The 27903-nt window shown below is 40.3% G+C and overlaps 1 protein-coding gene across 9 annotated transcripts; it reads left to right on the top strand.

Moving 5' to 3' along the window:
* The first annotated feature begins 96 nt into the window (after nt 1-96).
* On the top strand, nt 97-24228 carry trip12 (thyroid hormone receptor interactor 12). Of its 9 annotated transcripts, XM_029517072.1 has the most exons (42): nt 3312-3409; nt 3807-3932; nt 4149-4790; nt 4878-4936; nt 8101-8206; nt 9056-9192; nt 9308-9391; nt 9503-9598; nt 9688-9839; nt 10032-10067; nt 10236-10331; nt 10432-10524; nt 10608-10769; nt 11372-11440; nt 11554-11719; nt 11865-11982; nt 12375-12531; nt 12683-12836; nt 13140-13368; nt 13463-13581; nt 14599-14806; nt 16671-16771; nt 17179-17353; nt 17481-17622; nt 17880-18071; nt 18216-18367; nt 18453-18610; nt 18822-18895; nt 19059-19258; nt 19680-19807; nt 20248-20399; nt 20659-20801; nt 20919-21075; nt 21248-21346; nt 21436-21550; nt 21802-21956; nt 22282-22446; nt 22701-22865; nt 22965-23078; nt 23345-23439; nt 23795-23898; nt 24032-24228. In XM_029517072.1, exons 1-42 carry the CDS (start codon nt 3312-3314, stop codon nt 24226-24228), a joined length of 6090 nt encoding a protein of 2029 aa, XP_029372932.1. The 9 variants fall into 9 exon arrangements, with proteins under 9 accessions (XP_029372933.1, XP_029372932.1, XP_029372931.1 ...); XM_029517073.1 differs by lacking the exon at nt 3807-3932 and adding an exon at nt 97-182 and having other exon boundaries at nt 3263-3409; nt 4149-4936; XM_029517071.1 differs by having other exon boundaries at nt 4149-4936; nt 12764-12836; nt 18216-18365; nt 18436-18610.
* Nucleotides 24229-27903: the final 3675 nt, after the last annotated feature.

The raw sequence follows: 27903 nt of genomic DNA, 5'->3' as shown, positions 1-27903 counted from the left end.
AGTCGCTGGTTCGAGCCGAGAGCTACAAATCTGAAGTAAGTAGTCCCACGAGCGGATGAATCGCGCGGATGTATACTGCAGTTGTAAGCCCCTCAGCTGATGTGTGTGAAAGTAGCGGTGGTAGAGAGAGAAAAGAGGAGCTGGTGCACTGTCTGTTACAACTACAACACTGGAACAAATAGGTAACAACACTATACAAAAGGTAGAAATTTTCAGTGACATGCCATACAACGGTCTCTCGGACCTTCGGGGTTATTCAGTGTCGAAAAACATCGGATGAATTATGATTCAGTGTTGCGAAAATATCTCGAATCCCGTTCCTGCTTTCCTGTTTTTTGTGTCTAAAAGGTATCAGAGGCCATTTCTTTTTGCTAGCTGGCGTTAACATGCTAGCCGTAAGCTAAACAACTTGTTTTTAAAGATGAAGTTGAGCCAAATTGTTCCCAAAAGACTAAATTCGTGAGTTGTAACGAAGCAGTTGTTTGTGTAAATAATCCCAATCCTGTCGAGGTGGAAAAGCGTAAGGCAGCGACAACAAGGCTTGCTAATATTGATTAGCTTGCATGCCAAGGTTAGCTGGCTGTAGCTACGGCTCTTGTTTGATTTGACAACGTTAAACGTCATCGACGTGACTGGCCCGCAGACGTAAATTTTGTATAAAGTCTGGGATTGATTGTCACCCGGGCAGTTAGATTAACCAATACCAGCCAAGAACAATAGTATCCATACCCAACAATCAGGTGTTTATTTTTGTCCACTTATTGTTGGTGAGTTAACATTCGCTGCCTAACTTAGCTAAGCTAGCGTTAGCTTGCTAATAATTAGCCGTGATACTCGTCATTCTGGTCTGAACGGGAGCTAAATAAAATGTTCGATGCTTTTTTTTGGGGTCCCTTCACTCAAGCTCTTAATCGAAAGCGTGTGTTTTGGTGGCACGCAGCTCGTTTAATAGTCAACTTGTATCTGTGTGGTTAGCGCTAGCCTAAGCGCTAGCCAGCGTTGTGGTGAGAGGCAGGCATTGGCCTTAAATCAGCTTAGAAAACATTAGTGAACCCTCAAAGCTAGCTAACATTAGTTAGCGTTAACATTAGTTGTGTACTCAACATTCGCATTGACAGTTCCTATGAGACTGATACTGGATCTGCCCGGTTGCCTGTCGCCCTGACAGCTGTGTATGTTTGAGTCGATCGTTCCATCAAATAGTACAGGAGGTTAGCTAACTTGCGTGCGAGACATCATACATATTTTTTCTTTAAACCTGATTGTACGCCAGACAGAGAGTCATGGCAGTGAGAATACCAATGTAGCCTGCGTTGGTTTACTGGTAGCCTGCTAGATATATTGCTTTAAATCGGTTTCGAAAGACGGTCTAGCCGATGCTGCCATTTTTCGATTTGTAGCTAATCTCAGGTGAACGCATTTGTCATTTGCTACTGAAGGGACCCGTCTTTGCCGTTCAGTTTAATGTCGCCGTTTCGTACCAAACTTTAGCTACAGACAAGATAGCTGCTGAATATTGGCAGCACGCTTAGTCGGGGAGCTAAATAGGTTGAGACGCCGGTACGCCAACTACGCATTTCCATGGAACCACTGCTACGTTAGCAAACGTAACTTTAACGAGACTCTGGTATGTAACTACTAGCCTTGTAGCATTTTTTTGCCATTGTATCCATTATGAAGCATCTACCAGCTTCGCCTTTGGGATGTGCTATGATTTCGTGAAGGTATAAATGCGACGGTACTGCTGTCCAAATGTATGAGATTAGCAAGGATATGAGTAGCTAAACATGCTAGTCGATGGTGGGAGACAACTACGTCAGAAACACAGGCCTCCGTTCACCGGGGATATAAAATTGGACACTGTGGTGCTTGTTTATGAGCGCAGTAGACGAAACTTTGTACTGGCTCTTGTTTCAAGCTCCGTATTGCTTAACGAGTCACATAATGGGCGAGTGTGGTGCACCAGTTGTCAGAATGGACGAATAAACAAAGACTGGGATGCACTGTCAGTGCAGGCCTAAAATGGCCCTGTGAGCTTGCCAAGTGTGGCGTATTTTTGTGATCAATGATATGATTTAAGCCTTTTCTGAACGGGTTGACTAATAATCTTACTTTTGGATGGCAACGATGCCAAAAGGTGTTAAGGTTGTGACTCAGTAGTCTCTATCGATTGATAAACCATCCAATGTGTGTTTGTGTGTGTGTTCAAAACACATCAATCTCTTAATAACAGTGCCCTTATCTCATTAGCTTACAAGAAGTACACAGGTTATACTTGATATTTAAAACTTTTTATTTATTTATTTATTTATTTTAATATGCTGTCTTAAGTGATAAATGCAATTTTGTCAACAAGCCACATTGGTCTGGTATGCAATTGTTGTGGAATTTAAAGCTACTTATAACCTACTAGTAATTTTATATATATATATATATATATATATATATATATATATATATATATATATATAAAAGAAAAAGAAAAGAAAAACTCTTTGTGGTGGTTGGTTTGATTTTGAGTGTTTCCAATTGCTAGCTTTACTAAGATTTCACTCAATCCCTCAATTGATATTCAGGTTATTGTATTGATACTGTAGAGTGATAGTATAATGATGAAGATGCGTGTGGTTATTGTGATTACTGGCCTGATGAATTACAATGGGCAAATTCATTTTAAAAAGGTATGGTATGATACTTCTTTTCATAGCGTTATGGGTCTTCTGGCATTAAAATTAACAATCCCATACTGTCAAAACTGTTTTAAGTGCTGTCTCTTAAAGTCATTATAGATTGTAATTTGATTTAAACTGTACAAATGGTTAATATTGAAATGTCTTTCTGTGAGTGGTTCACATAAAAATGAATTTTGTTGTGATTTATTATAGGGAGATTTACAAACTGGGGGAAAGTGTGAGAAGATGGAAAACAAACTGAGCTGTGTGGATTTTTTGTGTGGTGGTTGTTTTCTTTTTTTTAATTTCATCAACTATCATTAGCATTGTCTGTAGATCAGGCTCCAGCTCCTACTCAAATGGCAAAGTGAAAAGTAAGATGCTCAGTTTTTTTTCTAGGGTTAGTGTGTACCTTAAGATGATTGTGCACTAGTGGTTTAGATATATTGTTTTAAGAGCAAGAGTGCAACAGCTGTGATCGCTGTCTCCGTCACACCTGCAACCTGTTTGAAGCTACAACTAGTTGTGGGCAAGACTCACTATTTAATTCAAGCAAATTTTTAATGTTGTGTCTTTCTCTGTGATTACAGTGAATGGTAGTGTCTAGAAAGGGTATGTCCCTTCAGGAGAGAGGTGCCAATGTCCAACCGGCCTAATTCCAATCCAGGGGGGTCACTGCGCCGTTCACAGAGGAACACTGCTGCGGCCCAGCCACAAGACCATACAGTCACGGGAAGGTGAGTCTCCAAACCTGCTGTCCAATTTTAGTTCACATCTCAGTTCAAAGTAAGACTCAGTAATCAGTTTTTGGAAACATCACTTGGGGCTTTGTTGAACGGAATGGAATAAGAGGGCTGCTACAGTGTTTAATTTGAAATGTAAACATAATGCACAATGGTTATAATGGCCTCTTTGATCAAAGAAGAAACTTGTGTATTATCATTATAGTGAAATGGTGATTAACTCTTTTTTTTTTTTTTTTTAAAGCTGTTTGCATGCAAATCCAAAGTTGTTGATGATCAGAGACCATTTATACACAGTCAGGGAATTTTGGGTTTGATTAAGTCTCTCTTTTATGTGGCCTAGTTACAGAAACCTACACTATCACTTGCTCTTTAATTTCCAACCTTACAGGTTGCAGTCAGAGCAGGTAAAACATAAAGCAAATTCCCCACCTGAAAGTAGAAGACCTAATTCTAAGGCTTCCAAAGCCACAGCCAGCACAGCCACTGGCCAGTCCAGAGGGCACAGCTCAAGAAGGTACCCCTCCTCTCTTCTTGGTGCTTAATGTGTGCATGTGTGTATGTGTATGTAGGGTTTGTATTTTATTCCAAAAAATCAAACATAATGTACCACTGTGGGGTTTCTCCTAAATCTGAATGAGTTCAATGGATGTGTCATTGGTATTCATCAGTTTTTTTTAATTTGAGCAATTTCCTAAGGTAGTGTTCTGCTGTCTCTTTTACTCCCTGGCAGAAGCGGTCTTACTCTGTCCGTGGCTTCATTTGTGTTGCAAGACGACCCAGAGGCTGCAGGGACATCTGAACAGGAACGACCAGGCCACCAGTCAAAGAGTGAAGGCACCAGAGGGCTAAAGCGAAGTGAAGCTCCTGACCAAATCAGTACATTTGGACCGACTCCTGCCAAGAAGCCCAAGTCGCTCCCACCACCCCGAGATAATACCTCAGAGACCAAGAAAAGCCAAGCTAAGTCAAAGAAGAGATCACTTGCCTCAGAACCACCTGCATCGTCAGGTCGAGGTCAGACCAAGAAGAGTGGGTCCGTTGCGGCCTCACCAATCCAGAAACGAAAGAAAGCAGACTCTCTCCCCGGTCTAAGTAGCACCGCTGGGTCCCTCCCCAATCGTACTGAGGGCAGAACTGCAAAACCCACCAAGCTGGCGTCTAAATCGGCCGCCTCAGCCAAAGCTGGGTGTAGCAACGTGACAGACTCCTCTTCCTCTGCCTCCACCTCCTCCTCTTCCTCTACCACAGGCACCAACAGCGCCACCACGCAAGGCGCTCGAGTCAAACAGGGAAAAGATCAAACCAAGGCACGTCGTTCTCGCTCAGCCTCAAGCCCCTCTCCACGCCGTAGTACACGTGACAAGGAACAGGCTAAATCTGCTAGCTCTTCAAAATTTGAGTGGGCAGCACGCTTTAACCCCAAAGTCAACCTGCCAAAACCCAAACTGTCCTTGCCTGGATCCTCCAAGACTGAGACTTCCAAACCTGGGCCATCAGGATTACAAGCTAAACTAGCAAGTGAGTCACATCAACTATGTTTGGATATCCTGAAATTATTGTAGAGACAATAATTTCATCAATTGTCGTAGCCTCTCGTAGTTCCTTTTCAGAGAGCATTTCGCTTCTATGGAGGGTCATTTCAGAAATATAGCAGTATTTCAAATCTGAGTTCATTTACCCATTGTAAGTGATGGCGGGGGTTGAGTATGATGGAAGAGGGTCAGCCTTAGGGTTTGTTTGAAGGGCTTTTGGTTTAATTGCCAGGAAAAGATGGTGGGGTTTAAGCAGGGTAGTAGCAAGCTTGTTGCGTGTCAGCACATTATTCCCGTGTGGTTGGTTGGAGGTTACGTCTCTGGGGTTAAATGTCACAGAACCTAAGATCCAAGCAGAGTCATCGCAACAGTTACAAAAGCTCACTTTGTTTTTTTTTTTTTTTTTTGTTTTGTTTTGTTTTGTTGATACAAATCAGTGCATGTGAATATACTGTAACACATAGGGACAAAATATTATGTGTAGCTCATGATGTACACATCATGTATAATTATAATTGGTGACACTGACCACTGACACATACAACAAAGCTTATGTGTTTTGACTATTATTTCTACTTCACATGTGATTGGTGTGAACTTCATTGAGCTGGTAAACTGGCTGAGATGTCAGACTTAGTATCTGTAGCCTGAAATTGGACAGCAGCAAAATGCATAAGAGGAAAAAGTACAATGTCAAAGGGAATATGGATACTTAAGAGTCAGAATGAGAATGAATTCATGGTAAAATAATCTGTTGGTTTTGACACAAGTCAAGTCAACACCTCCACTTTTTCAATTAAGTATAGTAAATTTCCTGACATGGTGCAAAAGAAACGGTAAATTGCCCAAGGTACAAAAAAATGTATGTCACCAAGAACCAGAAAATTGCGTTAACGTAATAGAACAGGCCCCTTTCAGAGATTAGGAAATGTTTTTGTTTTGTTTTGTTTTTTTGTTTTACTTCCTGCAGTGCAACATATTTGTAGCAACTTCCTATAGCTTTTGTTTTCATTATATAAAGAAGACCCTGCATATGCAAACATTTAGATTATTTTAAGGGTTTAAATTACATATACATATATTTAAATGTATATATTTCAAAAAACACAATGACATCACTCTATGTACATTTCAGAATAACTAGAAAATTTGAATTGTTTTAAAACTTGTTGTGCCTTAACCAATTTTCTATTGGCTGCACTCATTAATATTAGAGGTCTCACAATCTTGATTATAAATCGGATATCAATCAAAATTACATTACGATTTCAACCTTTGATATCAACTTTTGATATCAAAAACGTACTAATCGAACTCAAACTCCAAATCATAGGTGTGGAAATATTTTGCTTTCCACCTGAGCTTTGTTAACACGCTCAGTATTGTCGAGAAAACTTCAGTTTCTAAGCTATGTCAGGAGCATGTATCCTACTCCACATGCAGTACGCCTCTGTGAAACAAGTTCTTGGGAATAAATAATTTAAATTTAATAAGGCCTTGGTATGGTAAGTTGCAGACACCTGATGGAGATCATTCATGATGCTATGCAGACTATCTTATGAAATTAGAATAAAACAATTGCGTTATCATGGCATAAAACCAATGACACCATACCAGAATAGATTAGACAAGTCTAACAATGGCATAGCCATTTCTGCAAAAAGGACCAATGAAAGAGATTGAGAATTGAATTTAAATGTGACAGTTAAAATCCAAATATAATCGAATTGGCTCTCTATGGAAAATCCTGACACCCCAAGTTAATTGTGAATGCTGGACTTACAGTGTACAAAGTTTGTACTTTCTGGAAGACAAACCAAACAATGGCAAGTGTTCCTAAATTATCATATTAATGCATTATTGACAATTGTTTACTATTTCTTGTGAAACATTTTTTTTTCATATGCACATACATATGTCAAAATCAAAACCACAATCAAAATTTTCTGTCATTCCAATTTATTGGTCAGCCTCTGACTAAAGCCAAAATAGGTCAAACTTTTAAAATGCATGAATTTTCTGGTTAGCATGCTAAAGACGCCTAGAGTGATGCGGAGGAAAATTTGCAAGTAATGGCCAGATACACTGATATGACGGTAGAAATGTGGTGCGCATGGTTGAGTAAGTTTAAACTTTGAGGTTGGTGTGAGGTCAGGCTGTTCTAAGCAGGTGAAAGGATAGGAACTGAGGTGGGCTCTGTGCCATGGGCCCTGTGCCAAAATGAAGAGACCCCTCCTAAGTTGGCTTTGGTGTGTTGGTCCACCAGCTGACCAGGGGTATGTTTGAGGGCAGGGAAGGGCTCATAAGCCATTTCTGTCAAGAGGAAAAACTTCATCTCTCTTGGAATATCCTCATCTGTCGGTTTATAATAACTTATTGCAGATATAGATTTTATGACTTTCAGCTGTAATGGTGAGTAAGCATATACAAAGCTGTTTCATATGTTACACTGATTTTGTGTGGCTGTTTATTGCAAGTCATTTTGCTCATGCTGAATTAGCAATGTTACTGCAGCCTCAACAATGAGGAATAATTTATCATTAGAATAGCTTTATATTAATTATATCCTCTATATTTAAAATCTCACTGAAACTTTTGTCATGAAGCTTCATAACTGTAAGACCAGCTATGAAAACTTGAAAGTAGGTGGCAAAGGTATGGTCAATAGTACAAAAAATAAATTATAATTTTTAATCTTGAATGAATTGAAATGTTTATTTTTATACTGCAGAATTATGAGTCATGGATTAAGCATGAAGGTTGTCCTGTCATAGCGCCATAGTTGGGTTACTATTAATACCATTCTAGTCAGTGGTACAAGGCTCCAAACTGGCAATACTGGAGCACTTGCTGTATTGAAAAGTGACAGTCATTTGTCTGTACCCGAAAATATTTTACTGACCAACATTATTCACAGAAGTATGAGCAATAATTATGCAATGGAGTCATGTTTTCTATTGTAAGGTTGGCGTCGTAGCCACTTGATACTAACACACTTCAAGGTGAAACTTGCAGTGAATTCTTAAGACAACTATGATAGCTAGATTACTGTTTCATATCATCTGGTTTATCAATCAAAGCAAATATCAAAGTGAATTGATCTGTTATTCTAGTAATATATTCAAGTCAATAGTTCTTTTTCTACTTTAGGTTTGAGGAAATCTACAAAGAAGCGCAGCGAGTCTCCTCCAGCAGAGCTCCCCAGCTTTCGGCGGAGCACACGCCAGAAGACCACGGGCTCCTGTGCCAGCACCAGGTATAAATCACAAGCTATAGAGTAGATATTAATCTTCTAAAAAGTACATGAAAATGTATTCATTTGTTTTATGACATGGAGATCAGTGCGATGAGACTAAATGTCAGAAATCCCTATCAGATTAGTTCAGCATTCTTCATCATAAAAGAAACTGGTAACAAATCATCTTCTTTCTATAAGTAATTTACTTATAAGTAAGTAAATTAATTCATTCATAATGTTAATGCAAGTCATCAGAACACTGGCAAACAGGCACAGGTTATTTTTTAACTTGTTTGACAAACTAATTTAAATTGATCCAAATTGTGGCAGGAATACATATGGGCAATTTGAATTTACGTCTGACTCATTTGTGAAATTCAAGGGTGGCAATAATTAGATTGTATTTTGTTTCCTCTACAAAACTGAAAAATGTTGCCACCACTAGAATCAAAAATGATCACAATAATAGATATTTCCCCTTTATAACCAGAAATGTAGCTTTGAAGTGTTTTTGACTGAATCCTTGCTATTGAAAACAAACTTGTGTGCTGCAAAAATTGTCTTTATTTACTTCCAAAGAATATGAGCATTATTTGTAAAACCCCACTTCACCTTCCGTGTTTTCATTGCTGGCATTCTGTAGAACATGAGTGGTTACTACAATCTTAAGTCAACGTTGAAAGCTTTGGGTACAGGTATTGGGAATTTGTTTAAAAACTACACAGTGGTTTTTATGCATCCTCCTTTAGTCATCCTTAAAATATCCAGTGGAACCACTTAGTACACTGGGAGTGGTAACACAGCATGTACTCTGCTTCACATTCTGTCATGTATCTCATATGCAATCTCTTTTCACTCATACTATAGTCGGCGGGGTTCAGGCCTAGGCAAGCGCGGGGCAGCCGACGCTCGCCGACAAGAGAAAATGGCCGACTCCGACAACAACCAGGATGGGGCCAACTCATCAGCTGCTCGCACTGATGAGGCATCACAAGGAGCTTCAGGTACCCAAAATGCCAGTTTTTAAGTTTTTGTTTGCAAGTAAAACAATGTTTGTTTGTTTGTTAATTTTTTTTTTTTTCATTGTGAATCGTATTTTCATGCTTTTTCCGTGTCCAGCTTCAAGCTCAGTTGCTGGAGCAGTTGGCATGACCACGTCTGGAGAGAGTGAGTCTGATGACTCTGAAATGGGAAGGCTTCAAGGTATGTTATATGCGCACACACACACACACAAGAACGCACATGTTCAAAAAAACTTTTATTTTACCATTGGAAAAGGTGATCCTAAAACCTTTTCTGTTTTTGTCCTTCTAGCCCTACTTGAGGCCAGAGGTCTCCCTCCGCATCTCTTTGGGCCTCTGGGACCCCGCATGTCACAGCTATTTCACAGGACCATAGGCAGTGGAGCCAGTGAGTAGAACCCTTTATCACTGCTTCAGTTTTCCTCACATTTGCAAAGCTCTAGATAACACTTGATGAATTCTTCACCCTGTGTTCAGGCTCCAAGGCTCAGCAACTGCTGCAGGGCCTACAAGCCACAGGCGATGAGTCTCAACAACTCCAAGCTGCTATTGAGATGTGCCAGCTGCTGGTGATGGGCAATGAGGAGACACTTGGTGGGTTCCCTGTCAAGAGTGTGGTGCCTGCTTTGGTAAGTCTTAATCTGTTTTGACATGTGCCTTTTCATCTTCATCTTTATCTTCTATGTGTATTGCACCTGTACCTAGAAAGAAAAAAACTCAATAGTAAATAGTTACCTGTTAGTTACCTGTTGCTTTGTGCAATAGGATAATTTGTCTGTCACTGATCTTATCCGATATTAATACATAACCTTCTTTCACAGATTACACTGTTACAAATGGAGCATAACTTTGATATTGTGAGTATAATTCTTTGTGTTTAACATATAGTTGTCTTGTTTTTATTTATTTATTAGTTGGTGGGGGTGGGGTGTTTTGTTTTTGTTTTTTTTTTTTTTCCCTTCTTCCTTCCCCCCTCCTTAATTTTTGTAATGCTACTGGGTTTGTGCTTTCCTTTATGTGAACAGATGAATCATGCCTCTCGTGCACTCACATATATGATGGAGGCACTGCCTCGATCCTCTGCTGTGGTGGTCGATGCTATTCCTGTCTTCCTGGAGAAGGTAAGACACTGCTCTCTCTCTGCCCGTCCCTAATCACTTGTTAATTTGCAGAGGTGGCCTTTTTATATGCTAATACCTTGTTCCACCTTCTTGTATGCAGCTTCAGGTGATTCAATTCATTGACGTAGCAGAGCAGGCCCTAACTGCCCTGGAGATGTTGTCTAGGCGACACAGTAAAGCCATTCTGCAGGCTGTGAGTGTTGAGTCTTTTTTGGTGTAACATATCTTTTACCCTGAATTCCAGACTACTGTAATCCTATCATTTCTTCTTTACAGGGAGGGCTTGCTGACTGCCTCCTCTATCTGGAGTTCTTCAGCATCAATGCTCAGAGGAATGCTTTGGCTATTGCAGCCAACTGCTGCCAGAGCATTACTCCAGATGAGTTTCACTTTGTTGCTGATTCTCTGCCGCTGTTGACGCAGAGACTCACACACCAGGTGTGTTTCCGCACATGTCTGAAAATAATGAACGACAAAATGCAACACAACAGGATTTGGGGGTGTTCCTCATGGAAGAAGTTTCATATTCCTAAAGTTAAATTCAGTTAATACAATGATAAAAATAAGAAAGCAAGGTACTGTTGTTGTAATACCACAAATTATAAGAAAGACCTGAGTTTGTGCAATGGGAAAAACCCTCCCTGTAACATACTAAATGTACTTGGCCAAAAGCAGGAAAAACAATGGCGCAAACCTCACCACGCAAGAAGGCATCAATGCTGATTTGGCTGCAGATTACTAAACCACCCATACCTGTTTGTGGTTTAATATTATATTCTACACTATTTGTGCATTAATGTATGCTATTGCTGAAATTACAGTGCAATTTTTTTTATTTACATCTTTGTATTATTAGTGTGCACATTAATACCTAATACCATATTTTCTATTGTAGTCCAGTTTTTACCACTTTTCAAGTTTCTAGTTTTATTATTGTAAGGCATACATGGATGCTTCAAATAGTATTCATGCAAATGTTTATATTTCAGTGCAACAAGTGAAAAAGATACTCTGATTATGTTCATTTTAAACTCTCTTAGGATAAAAAATCCGTGGAAAGCACTTGTCTCTGTTTTGCCAGACTGGTGGACAACTTTCAACACGAAGAGGTTTGTATTTAATTTTTTTTTTTATTTCACACCATGTTTGCCGTTTTGGTGTCATCCCAGTATATTATTCAACTTCCCTAATGTGAGTGTATGTGTTGCCTTTAAATCAACAGAACCTGCTGCAGGAGGTGGCGTCACGTGACCTGTTGACCAACATTCAGCAGCTGTTAGTAGTGACCCCCCCTGTACTCAGCTCGGGGATGTTCATCATGGTTGTGCGGATGTTTTCCCTCATGTGCTCTAACTGCCCTTGTCTGGCTGTCCAGCTGATGAAACAAAGTGAGTAGCTCCAAAATTCAGACCAATGGTGTGATGTTTTCCTTTGTAAGTTCCATCCAGAGTGAATTTGTGTCTGTTCACATTGACTTGCATGTCATTGGCTGCCGCTAAAATTTGCTTTGCATGCCTTACCTTTTCCTAACAGATATAGCCGAAACTCTGCGTTTCCTCTTGTGTGGTGCATCAAATGGCAGCTGCCAGGAACAGATTGAACTGGTACCCCGGAGCCCCCAGGAGCTCTATGAACTGACCTCCCTCATATGGTAACATTTGTTCACAATGGGTTAACCTTTACACTGTGCAGTGCATGTAAAACATCCTTGCATTGTTCTTTGCACAAATTACAGAAACTGTCAATTATAGCAGCAAGGCCATAAATGTCACTACTGCTTTTTTAAGAGCTTTACGATGACTTTCCTAGATGATCAAATAGTTTTACCACAGTCGTCAGTTGCAATGAATAAATTCATGCTGGTAGTTCTATTGTATACATTTCCTAAATTTCCATTTCCTTTTTAGTACAATTAGTACTAATTGTACAATTTAGTACAACCAGTACAATTTGAAGTCAAACCTATTTCAGTTGATGGCCATTCAACTGAAATAAAATTCAATGCAATGTTGTAGCTCCCTGACACCTGTCTTCTTCTTACAGTGAGCTGATGCCCTGCCTGCCAAGAGAGGGCATCTTTGCTGTTGATGTAATGCTGAAGAAGGGTAGTGCACAGACGACAGAGGGTGCGATCTGGCAGTGGAGAGATGACCGGGGACTATGGCATCCTTACAACCGCATTGACAGCCGCATCATTGAGGTATTAATCCACCAGATATAAACTTAATGTTTTGATAAAGTTTATGATAATATATAGTGATACTTTTTACATAACTATTTAAGGGCAGATTTGCACAGACTCCTATGCAGTGCTTACATTTAGAATATTTGGTGAATATCTGGTCCCACAGACAGCCCACCAGAACGGAGAAGATGAGATTAGTTTGTCAACTCTAGGCCGCGTGTACACCATTGACTTCAACTCTATGCAGCAGATAAATGAAGATACAGGAACAGCACGTGGCATCCAGAGGAAACCAAATCCTCTTGCCAATCCCAATACAGGTAATGCTGGCAAATTTCAAATATTTGTGGCATGATGTTAGCTTGACCTATTCATAACATTTGTAAAGGAGTAGCCATGAGCATCAGACATTCAATATCTGCTTCTTTTGGGATGGACGCCGGGGACAACGTTAATCACATAGATTCTTGATTACAGATACATTATCTGATACGGACCAGTCAGAATCAAGCCTCAGTCAGTGTGGTGCTGACAATACCAACTGTCTAGCCAGTATTATATGTGGATACTGTGCCTGATGTGTAAGGGGACAAAAAAATGACCTGTTCACTGTTTATCTCTAGGGAGTCACCAGGAGGTTCGTCGCGAAGATGCACGAGCCCAGTTGATGAAGGAGGACCCTGAACTGGCAAAGTGCTTTATCAAAACCTTGTTTGGGGTCTTATATGAGGTATACAGCTCATCAGCTGGCCCTGCCGTCAGACACAAGTGCCTTAGAGCCATCCTCAGGATCATCTACTTTGCTGATGCAGAGCTGCTGAAGGATGTGCTGAGGAACCATGCTGTGTCCAGGTAACAGCACCACCACAATGGACTAATTACTGATAGTTAATTGTACTCTCTGAGTAAAGGTAAATTGACTTCAATCTGTGTGCCCATTGTGCAGTCACATTGCCTCCATGCTGTCCAGCCAGGACCTGAAGATTGTAGTAGGTTCTCTGCAAATGGCTGAGATCCTCATGCAGAAGCTGCCTGACGTTTTCAGTGTCTATTTCAGAAGAGAAGGTAGTGTATTATCCCCTGAAAATGTAATTGTCTGTGTGTCATAGCGTCACAAAATGTGGTGATCTAAAAATTTATATTAGCTCTGACTGCTTCTGAACTGTTAAAGAAGTGTGCCTTGGAAATGAATGGTGTTGTACAGTTGTGCTAGGCCTGAGATGATGTAAGTTGGGGAAATTCCAAAACTGAAGCTGCATCTAGACACATGGAAACTGTTGACATATTTATGTGGTTGAGATTTACCTAAAGGTTATAGGATCTTATACTTTGTTGACACATCTCAAGTCACATTTCAAAACAATTTTCTTACCACTGAAAGCTTATCAGACAAGTGGTTACCTGCAGTTGGAAGATCTTTTAGCAGTAAAATGCATTGTCTCTACCTCACACTGATACAGTCCTCAGACAGATACAAGTGATTTTTTTTCAAGCTTGCAAGAGGTTTCCTTTTTGTAGGGAGATACCGTAATTTCCAGACTATAGAGCACACCTGAATATAAGCCACACCCGCTAAATTTGAAGAGATAAACTGTTTTGTACATATATAGGCCACACTTGTTTATAAGCTGCAGGTGTCGGAAATATGGTAGGAAATGGCATATGGCAGGAAATATGTTACACAGAAAGATTTCGTGTTTTTGCCACATCGATCGACTGTAACTTGAAAGCTGCATCATATGCATTGCTTTGTGTGTTTTCTATGATCAGGGTGTGTGCACCAAGCGCAAAATAAATGACTGATCTAAAGAATTTAGAGTGGGTGCGTTAAATTTCATTCGCACAATTTCATGGGTCCACTGTGACCTGTTCGGTAATTTCATTGGTCTGATGTGATGCTAAATGTATTGGCGGCATGAAGATTGTTACCCGTAAAAATCCATAAATTAGCCACGTCGTTGTTTAAGCCACAGGGTTCAAAGCATGGGAAAAAAGTAGCGGGAGTAGTCTGGAAATTACGGTGTATATATTCTTTGACTCAAGCCAGTTTGTAATGTCATACTTAATCATCTCTCCCTCCAGGTGTAATGCATCAGGTAAAGAACCTGGCAGAGTCTGAGAGCTTTCTAGTCACTAGTCCCCCTAAAGCTTGCCCAAGTGGTACTGCTAGTCTCTGCACAACCACAATCAGCACTGCATCCACCACATCTACAAATAATGCAACTCCAGACCTGGGCTCACCCAGCTTCCAGCACAGCATGGATGACTCGCTGGACCTCAGCCCCCAGGGGTGAGTCTTTAGCTATATGTGGCTTTGGTTTGGAAGTGTTTCAAAGATTCCTTTTTCCAGCACAAGCCCAAAGTTATTGTCATACTAGAAAACTATTTAATAATTAAATTAGTTTCCCATGTTGTAAAACTAAAAAAATATCCTGATTTGGTATACAAGCTTTGAGAACTTAATGTTTTTGATAGCAGCTTAAAAAGGAACAAAAAGGAACAAAATATTAAAATACATACAAATTTATGGCAATAATATACAATTATATTTCATATAATGAAATAAAAAGATAATCCACTGCAGTTAAATGTTACATTAAGAGAGTTTAATGTGGTTGGATAATAAAAACTTTCAAAGCGGGTCTTTTGATATAGGTTGAAAATCAGTTCAGGAGCCTCTGTTGGTCACTGTCCAAAAAAACCACTGCCACCAAGAAGGGAACCTTCTCAATAAGAGCTATGTCAAATGAGCATTGATATGTGTTTTACAGCGATATCCACACAAGCTTTTCATACAGGACTCTGACTGGTACTGTATCCAATATCAATGATGGTAGAGTGATACACAGCATCCTAATTGTAATTCATTCATTCATTCATTCATCTTTTACCCATTATCTGTTTCTGGGTCGTGGGGGTGCTGGAGCCAATCCCAGCTCACATTGGGCGAGGGTGTGGTACACCCTGGACAGGTCACTAGTCCATCGCAGGGCCAACATACAGAAACGAACAACCATTCACACACACGCACCCAGACCTGCGGACAATTTAGTGTCCCACGGCGCAATCCCACAACCTTTTTTGTTGTGAAGCAGCAGCACTAACCACTATGCTGCCGTGCTGCCTCCTAATTGTATTTGGTTAATACTAAATTTATTAAATTTCCTTAACTGTGATTGGTGCTTTGGTTCTACAGTTGTCTTACTAAAGCAAATATCACTTGCAGCCAATTGTCACTCCTATTAGAAAACATCAGTTGAAGTGGAACATTAGAGGGACCTTTCGATTAGTTCTAATGTGTTTGTTAATTGGAGATAAATGGGAGAAGAGCTCACTAAGATAATCAGAAGCATGAGTTTAGCAGGTAGTGTTTAAATCTCCTAGATGATCATTTCTGAAATAGTACACCAATAAAGTAACTGGGTTGAATAATAAACAAACAAAGCATCAACAGAAGGCCGTCTATAAATCCCCGTAAGTATAGTCATTAGACGTGCATGGCAATGAATTCAAAATATTGGGCACAGTGACACTATGTATCAGTATAGGCATAAAGCTGATTTTGACCACCGTACTCCATCAAATAAAAATGTAGCCACAATATGTGGCTGTGCTTCAGAAATAAAAATACTCAAATGTGTTTCTGATGCTGAAGAAGACTTAGAATATTTAAATAAAGCTGTGGTAAACCTTTTCTTGAGCATTGGTAAAAGATTAAATGCTCACCCAAGTTAACTCAGTTTTGAGAAGGAACTGAATTCAAGCAGGAATCTAGACAACTTTCTTTTACCATTGTCCCCAAACCATCCAGAATAACAATTTTTAACTATTCTGAAGTGAATGTAAAACATCACAAAATCAAACTGGATAACGGACTCTGAAACAGGCCAGTGATTAGACACACTGTCCACAGGTGGGGCATGGGATACGGAAAAAGACATGGACCAGGGAGTGGGAATAAAGTGGTATCCCCAAATGGTGTAGATCTGAGCAGGTTGGACACCATTTGTGTGTTTATTCAGTAATTCATGTATGCTACTCTTTATCAGTATATATTGGTGTTAGGGTTAGGTCAGTTTGTTACTGTAATGATGTGCATTCAGCTTTTCTTTACTCCCAGAAGCATTATGCTAATTATTTTTTTCTCAACCAAGGCGGTTAAGTGATGTCCTAAAGAGGAAACGACTACCTAAAAGAGGGCCAAGAAGGCCCAAATATTCCCCTCCGAGAGATGATGATAAAGTAGACAATCAGGGTAAGTTAAAGTGTTATTATCACTGTGTGTGCAAAGTTTATTACTGTTGAGAAAGGCACCAAACCGCATTATTCTTTTGGTTAAAATAACTTCATCTATGAATATGCCAGTGTCAGGCAGGAAGATCCTGCTACATTATGACATGCTTCATATGTTTAATATGACTAAACTACTATGTGGATGGATGTCATGTCAGTTTTACTAGGCAGCTTACACCTATATTGGCTATAAGCAATTAAGTCACCATTGTGTCTATTACAAGGCTAACAGCAAATTGTTTTTGCTGTTAAGTGATAGCTCAAATGGTTCATTGTTGGCAGTGATTCCTTTGCACTGGCGCGCAATGCAGGCAGCGTGTTCCTGGTCATACAGATGCCCTCTTAATTAAGCTTTTGGGTTCATTACAGCCAAGAGTCCTCCAAGTACTCAGTCACCCAAATCATCCTTCTTGGCCAGTCTCAATCCCAAGACCTGGGGCAAGCTGGGTGCTCAGACCAATAATGCCAACTCAGAACCCTCACGCACAGCGGGGGTCAGCGGACTGGCAAGGGCTCCTCCAAAGGACTCCATTTCAAATAACAGGTATGAAGATGAATTAATAGTAAAAGTATTAGCTTTTTCCTCTTCTATATTATCTTGGCCAAACCTTCTCATTTAATTGATTGATCCAAATATTTAAACAGAACACACTTTCTTTATTGTTTTTCAGAGACAAAATAAAGGCCTGGATCAAAGAACAAGCGAGCAAATTTGTGGAGCGCTATTTCAACTCTGAAAATGTGGATGGCAGCAACCCTGCACTGAATGTACTCCAGAGACTTTGCACAGCCACTGAGCAGCTGAACCTGCAGGTGAAATATAGCCACTTTATTGAATAACAATCCTAAATTCAAACATCCCAACAAATTAAAGCCATTTATTGTTATATTGAAGGTTGTCCTTAAAGTTGAACCAGCTGTAGGAAAAAATGTTAAAATGTAATGGACTGCTATGTTCTAAACATTAAGTATGTCCTGTTGCTGCAAATTGGACAAAGAGTCTAATTGATTAATTTAAACTGTTACATGCCAGGACTGAAAAATCTTTCTTTTGCGTTCCTTTGTCACAGGTGGATGGTGGTATGGAGTGCCTGTTGGCGATATCTAGTATTGTATCGGAATCTGATGTGTCATCTTTTGAGATCCAGCACAGTGGGCTGGTGAAACAGCTTTTGGTCTACCTTACCTCTAACACTGACAGGGACCTGCTTAGTCGTGATGTGAGGCTCAAAAGGTTCCTCCATGTGTTTGCTGGCTGTCCGGTGAGATATGTGTTTTATTATATTATTAACCAAAGATAAAAAAAAAATAAATGCATTAATTATTGTTGAATATATTAAGTTAGCTGTGTGTGATCCACTTCTTGTTGTCCATGTTGACTTTAATCTTTACCATGTGGTTTGTAGGTTCCAGGAATGGAGCCTGTTGGTCGTCTAGATCCAACAGAGAATGGTCCCTACCTGGCACTGGTGCACAAGATGAACAGCTGTCTGAGCCAAATGGAACAGTTCCCTGTCAAAGTCCATGACTTCCCTAGTGGCAATGGGAATGGCAGCAGGTCTTTACATTAGTTCACATTTAAATTACTTAAATTCATACATTTTCTTGAACACTTGTTTAATTCAACAATTTTCACTTTTCAGGGGCTCTCAGGCACTGAAGTTCTTCAACACGCATCAGCTGAAGTGTCAGCTGCAGAGACACCCAGATTGCACTAATGTTAAACAGTGGAAAGGCGGCCCTGTAAAGATAGACCCACTGGCACTTGTGCAAGCCATAGAGCGATATCTTGTTGTCAGAGGTGAGGAACTGCTCTGATAGCTTTGGAGCGGTTAAAGAGACCAGCACATGTCTCTCTTGAATCCACATGGGATTATCAAGCACTATTCTCAAATAAGGAAAAGTTAGACCAAAATTGGGCGACTTGATTTAATGTCCTCCTTGATTCCCTGCTATCTTCCCATGTGACAACACTGGGCACACTTTGCTAACTTCAAATCTTGTCTGTACAGGGTATGGCAGAATCAGAGAAGAGGATGAAGACAGTGATGATGACGGTTCAGATGATGAAATAGATGAATCACTGGTATGTGACGCCATTAATGGCAACTGAAGCTTATAGATTTTTTTTTTTTTTTTTTTTAATTTTGCAAGCAAACAATTCAGTGTGAATATGAGAGAACTCAATTGAATTATACCTTGACTGTAATTATTCCAACATATGTAATATTCTGTAATATCCAACGCAGGCAGCACAGTTCCTGAATTCTGGGAGTGTGCGTCACAGACTACAGTTTTACATTGGTGACCACCTGTTACCATACAATATGACAGTGTACCAGGCTGTGCGGCAGTACAGTCTCCAAGCAGAAGAAGAAAGGGAGTCGACAGATGATGAGGCAAACCCACTTGGGCGAGCTGGCATCTGGACCAAAACGCACACAATATGGTATAATTTGTTTTGTGTTTTTTCTTAAATGTTTGGTGCATAGATGTTTCTTTTCTTCCAGAAGAGTTTTTAATTTTCCTCTGCACATTACAGCTTTCTCTACCTTGAATGCCATGCTCTGTTTTTCCCTGGGGAAAACTCCAGTTTGAAACTGATTTGCCTTCCATATTAATTTGCCAAGTTTTTTGAAATATATTTTACCTTCCATTGTATTTCCTGTGATGCATAATAAGCACTAAAATATTCACATACTCACAGAGTCCTGTCAAAAAAATGGAGCTGAAAAGATCAGTGTCTAAAGCACGCTGTGATCATGCTAATTTCATAAGCATGTATAAATTTTTTTTCTCAAGAACTTGTAACAGTTGCATCCGTACCAGTAAAAGCACCTTGAGACAAAATGTCATGTCTTGCTTGACAGGTATAAGCCTGTGAGAGAGGATGAGGATGGCAGCAAAGATGCTGTGGGTGGAAAGAGGGGCAGAGCCCAGACTGCTCCCACCAAAACCTCACCTCGCAATGCAAAGAAGCAAGATGAGCTGTGGCATGGTAAGAATCTGAAAAATCCCACCATAAAGAATTTATCTAGCCAGTTTCGCTACAGCTATCAAGCACTGAAATCTTACAACTACTCATCTAATGCCAATTTAAGCAAAACTTGCTGCCTCTGCTTTTTTCATGTACTTTTTTTTAAATGGTTGTTGAATTGTACCTTATTTTTTAGTCAGGCTAGGCAGTTGTGTGACCAGATCAAGGTCATAACAATAAAATGCAGGTAAATCCTTTGCAGTCTAGTCTGAGGGTTCTGAAAAGGACTGTCACAGTAGATCACCAGGATCTCATCATAAAATGCATGCTTCATAAGTCAAACCTCCAACCTCTATCTAGTCCATGATACCTTGGAGCATTGAAAATAGTTGCTGCTTTATGACTGGACTATATCTTGTTCATGGAAACTAACCGCTACTCTTCATTTCCATAATTTTTAGATGGTGTGTGTCCCAGCGTCATCAATCCCTTAGAGACATACCTCACTTCAGAGCCACCAGAGACCATAACCTTTGAAGACCCTTCATTAGAGGTCAACCTTCTGTTGAGGGTCCTGCACTCCATCAGTAGATATTGGTTCTATTTGTATGATGTAAGTCACCTTCCTGAAGACTGATGCATGTGAAGTCAACTGAGGGTTATAACTCCTCAAAATACAAATTTCTTGTTAAAAAATAAATAAATAAATAATTAAATGTTTGCTTGAGACACAGTACACATGTACATGTGTGCACATGATCAGAATGGTACCACCTCTTCTTGTGTGTTTGTACGTGTGTGTACGCACCTTCGTGTCAATCCAGTAGATCATTCAATTTATTAAAATAACAATATTTTTGGTTATCCTGCAGAATGCTGTGTGTAAGGAAATCATCCCTACCAATGAGTTCATTAACAGTAAGCTGACAGCCAAAGCCAACCGTCAGCTACAAGACCCACTGGTCATCATGACGGGGAACATCCCTACTTGGCTCATTGAACTAGGGAAGACCTGGTGGGTGTTTCAAACTGTTAACCTGAGAAGGGAATAGGAAACTTTTGCTTGTACCATTGTACCATTTGACTACAAAACAGACCCTTGACTGACCTCTCTCTTTATCTCCCTCTCTAGTCCTTTTTTCTTTCCTTTTGACACCCGGCAGATGTTGTTCTATGTAACTGCCTTTGATCGCGACAGAGCAATGCAACGTCTGTTGGACACAAACCCTGAGATCAACCAATCAGATTCTCAGGACAGCAGAGTTGCACCACGTCTTGACAGGAAAAAGGTACTGTTTGTTGCCACTTTAAAGTGTTGCACTTGTTATATTTTATAAAACAGTTCTTTGATCATTTTGTGTCACTTATCTCAATTTTGTCTGGGTTTTCTATGTATCAGATGTTGATCTCTTTTTGCAGACCTGAATTTAACTTGCCTTCTTTCCTCTTGTCGATTTTCAGAGAACGATAAACCGAGATGAGCTTCTCAAACAAGCTGAGTCTGTGATGCAGGACCTTGGCAGCTCCAGGGCAATGTTGGAGATTCAGTATGAGAATGAGGTACACGAGGCATTGAGAAGACATTGGTGCAAGCTTTATTTATTTATTTATATTATTTATTTATTGGAGTGAATTTTTTTTTCTTTCAGGTTGGCACAGGTCTTGGCCCAACACTGGAATTCTACGCTCTTGTGTCCCAAGAGCTCCAGCGGGCTGACCTTGGCTTGTGGAGAGGTGAAGAAGTCACTTTGGCCAATCCTAAAGGTACCATCTCCACCTACACTGTTAATCCAAGGGCACAGCTAACAAATGGGGCCAAACAACCAAACATGTCTTGTTTGGTTTTACGTATTTTTGCTCAAATATGACATGTACTACATAAGGGAGCCAACCATTTCACTCCTAATATAATTTGAGAAAATGTAAATCTGGCTTTATTGATTATCTGTAAATGTGATAGTATATCATACTGTGTATTTTGTATTTTTACCTGACTATACTTGTCTCCTCAACAGGAAGCCAAGAGGGAACTAAGTACATGTTCAGCTCCAGAGGATTGTTTGCTGTTCCTTTCGGCAGGACAACCAAACCAGCACACATAGCCAAAATCAAAATGAAATTTCGTTTCTTAGGAAAGCTAATGGCCAAAGCCATTATGGATTTCAGACTGGTAATGACTTTTGTCTTGGCAATTAGGATTCTGTTTTCAACTGAGCAAAAGTATTTCAGAATGCTCTTCTGACAATGCTAAATTAAACTTTTTAGACATACAGTAGATTAATATGTTTGTGGACATTTAAGTTTAATCAAATTTGAGTTGGGTACATTTTTTTCCATCTAAATACTTCAATATGTCTTCACAAACTGTGAAACAACTGGATTTAAGATGTCTACTACATGTGCAGAATATAAAAGATCACCTTTTTTTTCCCCTCATGTACAGCCTTGGTTTAGCCAACCTAACATAAAGCACTTGCTCATCTCGCTTTTCTCAGCTGGACCTGCCCCTGGGACTGCCGTTCTATAAGTGGATGCTGCGGCATGAGATGTCTATAAGCTCCCACGACCTGGTGAACATTGATCCAAGCGTGGCCAAGTCCATTCAGCACCTGGAGGACATCATCCGCCAGAAGAAGAGGCTGGAGCAGGACCGATCACAGGTACAACATTGCTCATCGTCCAGTGCCATCAAAGAAAACCAATCCAAACCATCCAAAGTGAGGCATGCTGTGGCCAACCTGGCTGCATGAAAGTATCTTCATCTAAGTCCTCAGTCTCATTGACAAATTGGACATGTGCTAGTGCTGCAACACATTTTCAGTGGCAGTTGAAGAGAAAAGTAATGCCTTCACCTGCAACCCTCCATCACTAAATCACTGCCTGTCAATTTATGAACATGGGCTTATTTTTTCAGACAAGGGAGACCCTGCAGCAGGCACTGGAGAGCCTGAATATGAACGGCTGCTCAGTAGAGGACTTGGGTTTGGATTTCACCCTCCCAGGATTCCCCAACATTGAGCTAAAAAAGGGCGGCAAAGATGTCCCAGTCACTATCTACAACCTGGAGGAGTACCTCAGGGTAAAGAATCGTATCAATGTCCCTTGGTTTCAAACTTTTTTGCCACTTATTGTTGCACCTCTTATAATTTTTATCACATTGCTTTTTCTCTCGTTCTAGTTGGTGGTGTACTGGACTTTAAATGAAGGTGTATCCAGGCAATTTGAGTCATTTAGGGAAGGGTTTGAGTCTGTCTTCCCTTTGCATCACCTGCAGTATTTTTATCCAGAGGAGGTACGTTTTCTGTTGTTTTTTTTTGTTTTTTTTTATGCTCCCTTTTTAATCTTCTTTACTGAAGAATTAAGTAGAATGTTTTGGCTGGTTAATTAGAGGTCATGCCACAGGGTCACTGTTCTTGCCTTTGCCTCCATATTTTCAGTTAATCTATTCAACATAACATTAGGTCATTTATTCTTAAGAGTGTTATTAATCAAATCTCCCTGCAAAAGCAAAAGTTCTACTTATGTCCATTTCTCATTGTCTCCCCTCTCCTGCTATAGCTTGACCAATTGCTGTGTGGCAGTAAATCAGAGACATGGGATGTCAAAACGCTGATGGAGTGCTGTCGACCGGACCACGGCTACACACATGACAGGTAAGGGCAAAAAAAAACCAAAAACAATGACACTTGAAATGTTAATAGGGAAAAGAGACCTCAAAATAATAACAAAGTCACGGGCTTCAGTCATTTTTCTCCTTTTTCTCCAAAGAATTTGATCATCAGACCCAATTTGTGTTCAGTTGAATTTATATTTAGTGTGTCACCCTGCACCACAGGCCATGGTAGACACAAATCAGAAACACCATATCAAGTTGGCAGTTATTTCTGACACTGACACTTATTACCCCATCAGTCAACAGTAGTTTGTGTGTGTGTGTGTGTGTATATATAGGTAAACTTTAGCCTCAGGATCCATGTCTCATGTCTATTTCATCAAATTTCTCTGCAGCCGTGCAGTTCGGTTCTTGTTTGAGGTGTTGAGCAGCTTTGATGCTGAGCAGCAGAGACTCTTCTTGCAGTTCGTCACAGGAAGCCCCAGACTGCCTGTTGGAGGTAAGGCTACTCGTACACACTTCTTATTTTAGGTGTTAAAGAACTGAGCATTAGCCAGTTATATCCCTTGAAGAGTTTATGCAGATACTACTGAGGGTGTGTTGTCCTTAGCCTGGTGTTGCTTTTCCCTCAGGTTTCCGGAGTCTGAACCCCCCTCTGACAATTGTGAGGAAGACATTTGAGTCAACAGAGAACCCGGATGACTTCCTCCCTTCAGTCATGACCTGCGTCAACTACCTGAAGCTGCCTGACTACTCCAGCATAGAGATCATGCGAGAGAAACTGTTGATTGCAGCTCGCGAGGGCCAGCAGTCTTTCCACCTTTCCTGATCTCTTCACATCTCACATTCAAATGCCTTCTACAGCGATTGATGAAATCATGACTTCCTTCTTAGTTTTTTTGTAATCACATACATCAAGGCTACGTGTACAGCCTTCTTGTTAGAGAAAGCAGCTTGCAGAAAAATTAAGACTTTAAATATATATTTGCTGCCCCTGTCTCTCAAAAAAATATAAAAAATAAAAAAATGGAAAGGTGTTCCATGACTCACAGAACTTAAAATATTAAAAAAAGAGAGTAAAACTTATATCAGTAGTTGAGTAATGTTAAAAAAGATGAAAACATCTGGGTGACATTTTAAATTGCATTGCTATGTGATATTTAAAAAAAAAGAAAAAAAAAGGGATGTCTCCTCACCAGAGTGGTGGACAGTGTCACAAGGTGTCGGGGATGAAAGGGGGGTGGGAGTGGGCGGGGGGGGTGTCCATTGAGCAAGCTAGGTTTACTTTAGCTCCAAAGATCATTTGTACAGACAAATTTGCAGACTTTGCTCATTCTACACATTTGATAGAATAGCTCTTTGTTCTCATGTCTATTCCCCTCAGTTTGTCTGTTCGCATTTTGTTCTGTATTATATTGGCCCAAGTTTGTGTGTTGCATTTCAGTTCAGCCCCCCCTCCCTGTGTGTCTTTGCTTCAAGTTGTGGAAATGAGAGTTGCAGTTGGTTGAATGCGGGTAGTGATGAGCGCATATTATCTTCTTTTTTTTCTTTCCCCTACCCGAGATGAGATTGTGTTCTGGTCTCCTTATAATAGAGAGCTTCAGCTCAAATGAAGAGTTGTAACCAGTGTGTTGATCAGGTAAATTTGTTTTGCTCCTATTTTAATAGAGTTTAGTGTCTTTCTGTTGGGCCCTACCGGATGTGTAGGGTTGGTAGACCAAGCTCTGAGCAACCCTCAACACATAATGTAGCTGGGCACAAAGTTTGGCTGGTCTCATTTTATCGTTTCATGGCCAGATAGCATTTCAAGTTCATTTATGGAATAAAGTTTATATGCAGTTTTGCACCTGGTTTGAGGTGGGAATATCTGCTTTACTTTTTTTTTTTTTTTTTCTATATTGTCTTTATTTCTTGTTGTAGTTTTTTTTTTTTTTTTTTCTCCCCCCTTCCCCCCCTTTCTTTCTTTGCACTGCTGGCTTGGAACAAACCGTGGTGTGCACCTGCAGTCTGTGGCCAGGGGAGGGCGCCACTGTATGCTCTTCTGGCCGAATCGTTCATGTGCTGGTTTCTAAGATCTGCAATAATTTACTGCATCAGGTTCATGTTTTTACCTGAACATAAATAAAGTAACTGTTTGACTCATTTTTGATCATTGTTAGTTTTATTTATACATTGCTCTGCAACATGATCCCCACTGAAACCTTCAGGGCAGGTTGGAAGTTACATTGAGAGGAACAGTTTGTTGTGGGACCTCATAAGTTTTAAGGGCAACTCTTGATGCACTCTGGTCCTCTGGGACTCCACTGCGAGTGTGTTTTGGACGAGTTACCTTGGAGATGGTGACAAAGGTGAATTATTGGACTCGCCTATGTTGTTCGCCCTTTGGTTGTCAGCAAGATTTAACAAAATTTGGTTCTTTCAATGGAGCTGTTGTTTTGGGTTTTTTTTTTTTTTTCTCCCACCACTGATCGCAAAAACTTAGAAACAAGTGGAAGATTAATAATGGATTTAACATTGCATAAGATGTGTGTGGGTGTTGAAACAATCATTACCAAACTGTGGATCAGCACATTTTCACTACTGTGTATATACTGTACTGAAAACCACTGTGACCCCAATGGCTTTTTCTCAGGCTGATGGATTTAATTCTATTTTCTTTTTTTTTCTTCTTAACTGTAACCAACAGAATAAAATCAGCAGTATTTTATGAGGGTACTGTGGATGTTTGGCGCAACAGGCAGTGTGAGTTGGCTGTCTGCTGCAGTGCCTGTGTTCACTGAGCTTGCTGGAGTGGTCTAATGTGACAGATTTACTGCACTGGGTGAAGATTCATTATGGAAATGGAAAAGTTGAGGCCAGAATGTAACACTGACATCTTATCAACCACTGGTTTATTGTTTTCATACTGAGCATGTGGTGGTGATAACGGCCTCCCTCTGAGGAATACAACTACTTGTGCTTGATAATTGAGGTTGTGAATTTCACTTTACAGCCCTTAAGAGTAAAAAGGGGGAAAAGAAGATGGTGTTATTTTTAACACTTGACCTAAACCAGTAGGATGGGAAATAATACACCTTCCTACCAATTGATGGCTCAACCAATCAATTTCTAATTCCAAATTCAAGTTGATGTGCTGTCCATAATGCAGTTTGAAGGCATGCAATTCAGAGCTTGAATTACATGACTAGTATATTAGCTTTGACATCTTAGTTTGGCATACTGGCCCTTTAATGTTGAGGGTCCTTGACAAACCTCTCTTCTGTAAGTAGTTAGGAAGTCAAAAGAACAGCCTCTTTGACCACCCACCACAGGATTTTAACAATGAAGCATTATATAAGAGCTTTGTGTGCTCAAAGTAAAAGATCCACTTCTAAACATTACAAACTGCAGCATATGAAAGACTACAACAAATATTGTATGTAGCCCTGTAAAAGCTGTCAACAATTTATGTAGGATTTTCCCATAAATGGCCCACAATATTTCTGCAATGCATTGGTTTATGCCCAGAAAGAGTTAACTGGTTAGGGAAATAAAAACAGTCAGTCTAATCACAATTTTCTCAGATCCCAAATCAAAGGACAATCAGGCAAGGGCCTCGAGTCAGGTGACTGGAAGTTCATTCAAACTGTTCTGAAATGATCTAAAAATAAAAAACCTACTTAAATATATAAATTATAAAAATGATTGAGATAAATTAAGCTAATTGTATTGTAGCTGGTAATGGCTGACGCAGTATTAGAGGTTTTGCTGATGACCAACTGTTGAGGTGGATTGACTTATTTATTTTTTCCCTCTTCTCTTTTGCCGCTCTTTGAATGATCCTGTGACACACAGAACAGTAAAACTTCTCTGGAGTTTTGTAGGCACTTTGACTTTAGTGGAGCAGACAAATACTGGACTGACCTTCAGTGCTCAGTCCAACCTTCATCATTCTGGCTCCATCAGCTTGATTGTGCTGTTTTTTGGACTCATTACCTCCCTTGGTGATAAAACCGCCTGTTATGACTGGATCACAGCTAAATTTATGGCTTTTCTCTATCGTCATGCACCACCATCACAGAGGATGAGGTGGAGCTCCTCCACTCCTGTGCACAGAGTACATGTCAGAGAAGCCAGGAAAGAGGGAGAGAGAGAGTGTGTTTATGAAGGTGGATGTGGTGATGGGGGGGCTGGTGGTGTGTGTGTGTGTGTGTGTGTGTGTGTGTGTGTCGTCAGCTATTGTCGTCACTGTGACTCAGAGACAAAGAAGAGCTGAGAGCCCTCCCCTTCTCCTCCTGCATCCCTACCTCCTCTCCTTCAGTCTCCTCACCAGCAGCCAGTCATTCTCCCTCCGCACAGCTGAGGCTCAGCATCCCAAGAGCCGCCTCCTCTCTCTCTCTCTCTCTCACACACACACACACACACACCCACCTCTCAGTTACCTCTGAGCCCGCTCAGCACGAGCAGCAACACTTTGGAAAGAGGAAAAAGAAAGAGAGGGAAAAACAGACTCAAGAGGATCAGG

This window comes from Echeneis naucrates, chromosome 13 (assembly GCF_900963305.1).
Source record: "Echeneis naucrates chromosome 13, fEcheNa1.1, whole genome shotgun sequence".
Lineage (NCBI taxonomy): Eukaryota > Metazoa > Chordata > Actinopteri > Carangiformes > Echeneidae > Echeneis > Echeneis naucrates.
The sequence above is the reverse complement of the archived record's forward strand: the minus strand, read 5'-3'. Positions and strand labels throughout refer to the sequence as shown.

Coding starts and splice junctions, on each gene's coding strand:
- trip12 (XM_029517070.1), top strand. CDS start 3,312: ATGTCCAACCGGCCTAATTCCAATCCAGGGGGGTCACTGCGCCGTTCA. Junction 18,896..19,058: donor ATGAAATAGATGAATCACTG/GTATGTGACGCC, acceptor TATCCAACGCAG/GCAGCACAGTTCCTGAATTC. Junction 21,076..21,247: donor CACGTCTTGACAGGAAAAAG/GTACTGTTTGTT, acceptor GTCGATTTTCAG/AGAACGATAAACCGAGATGA.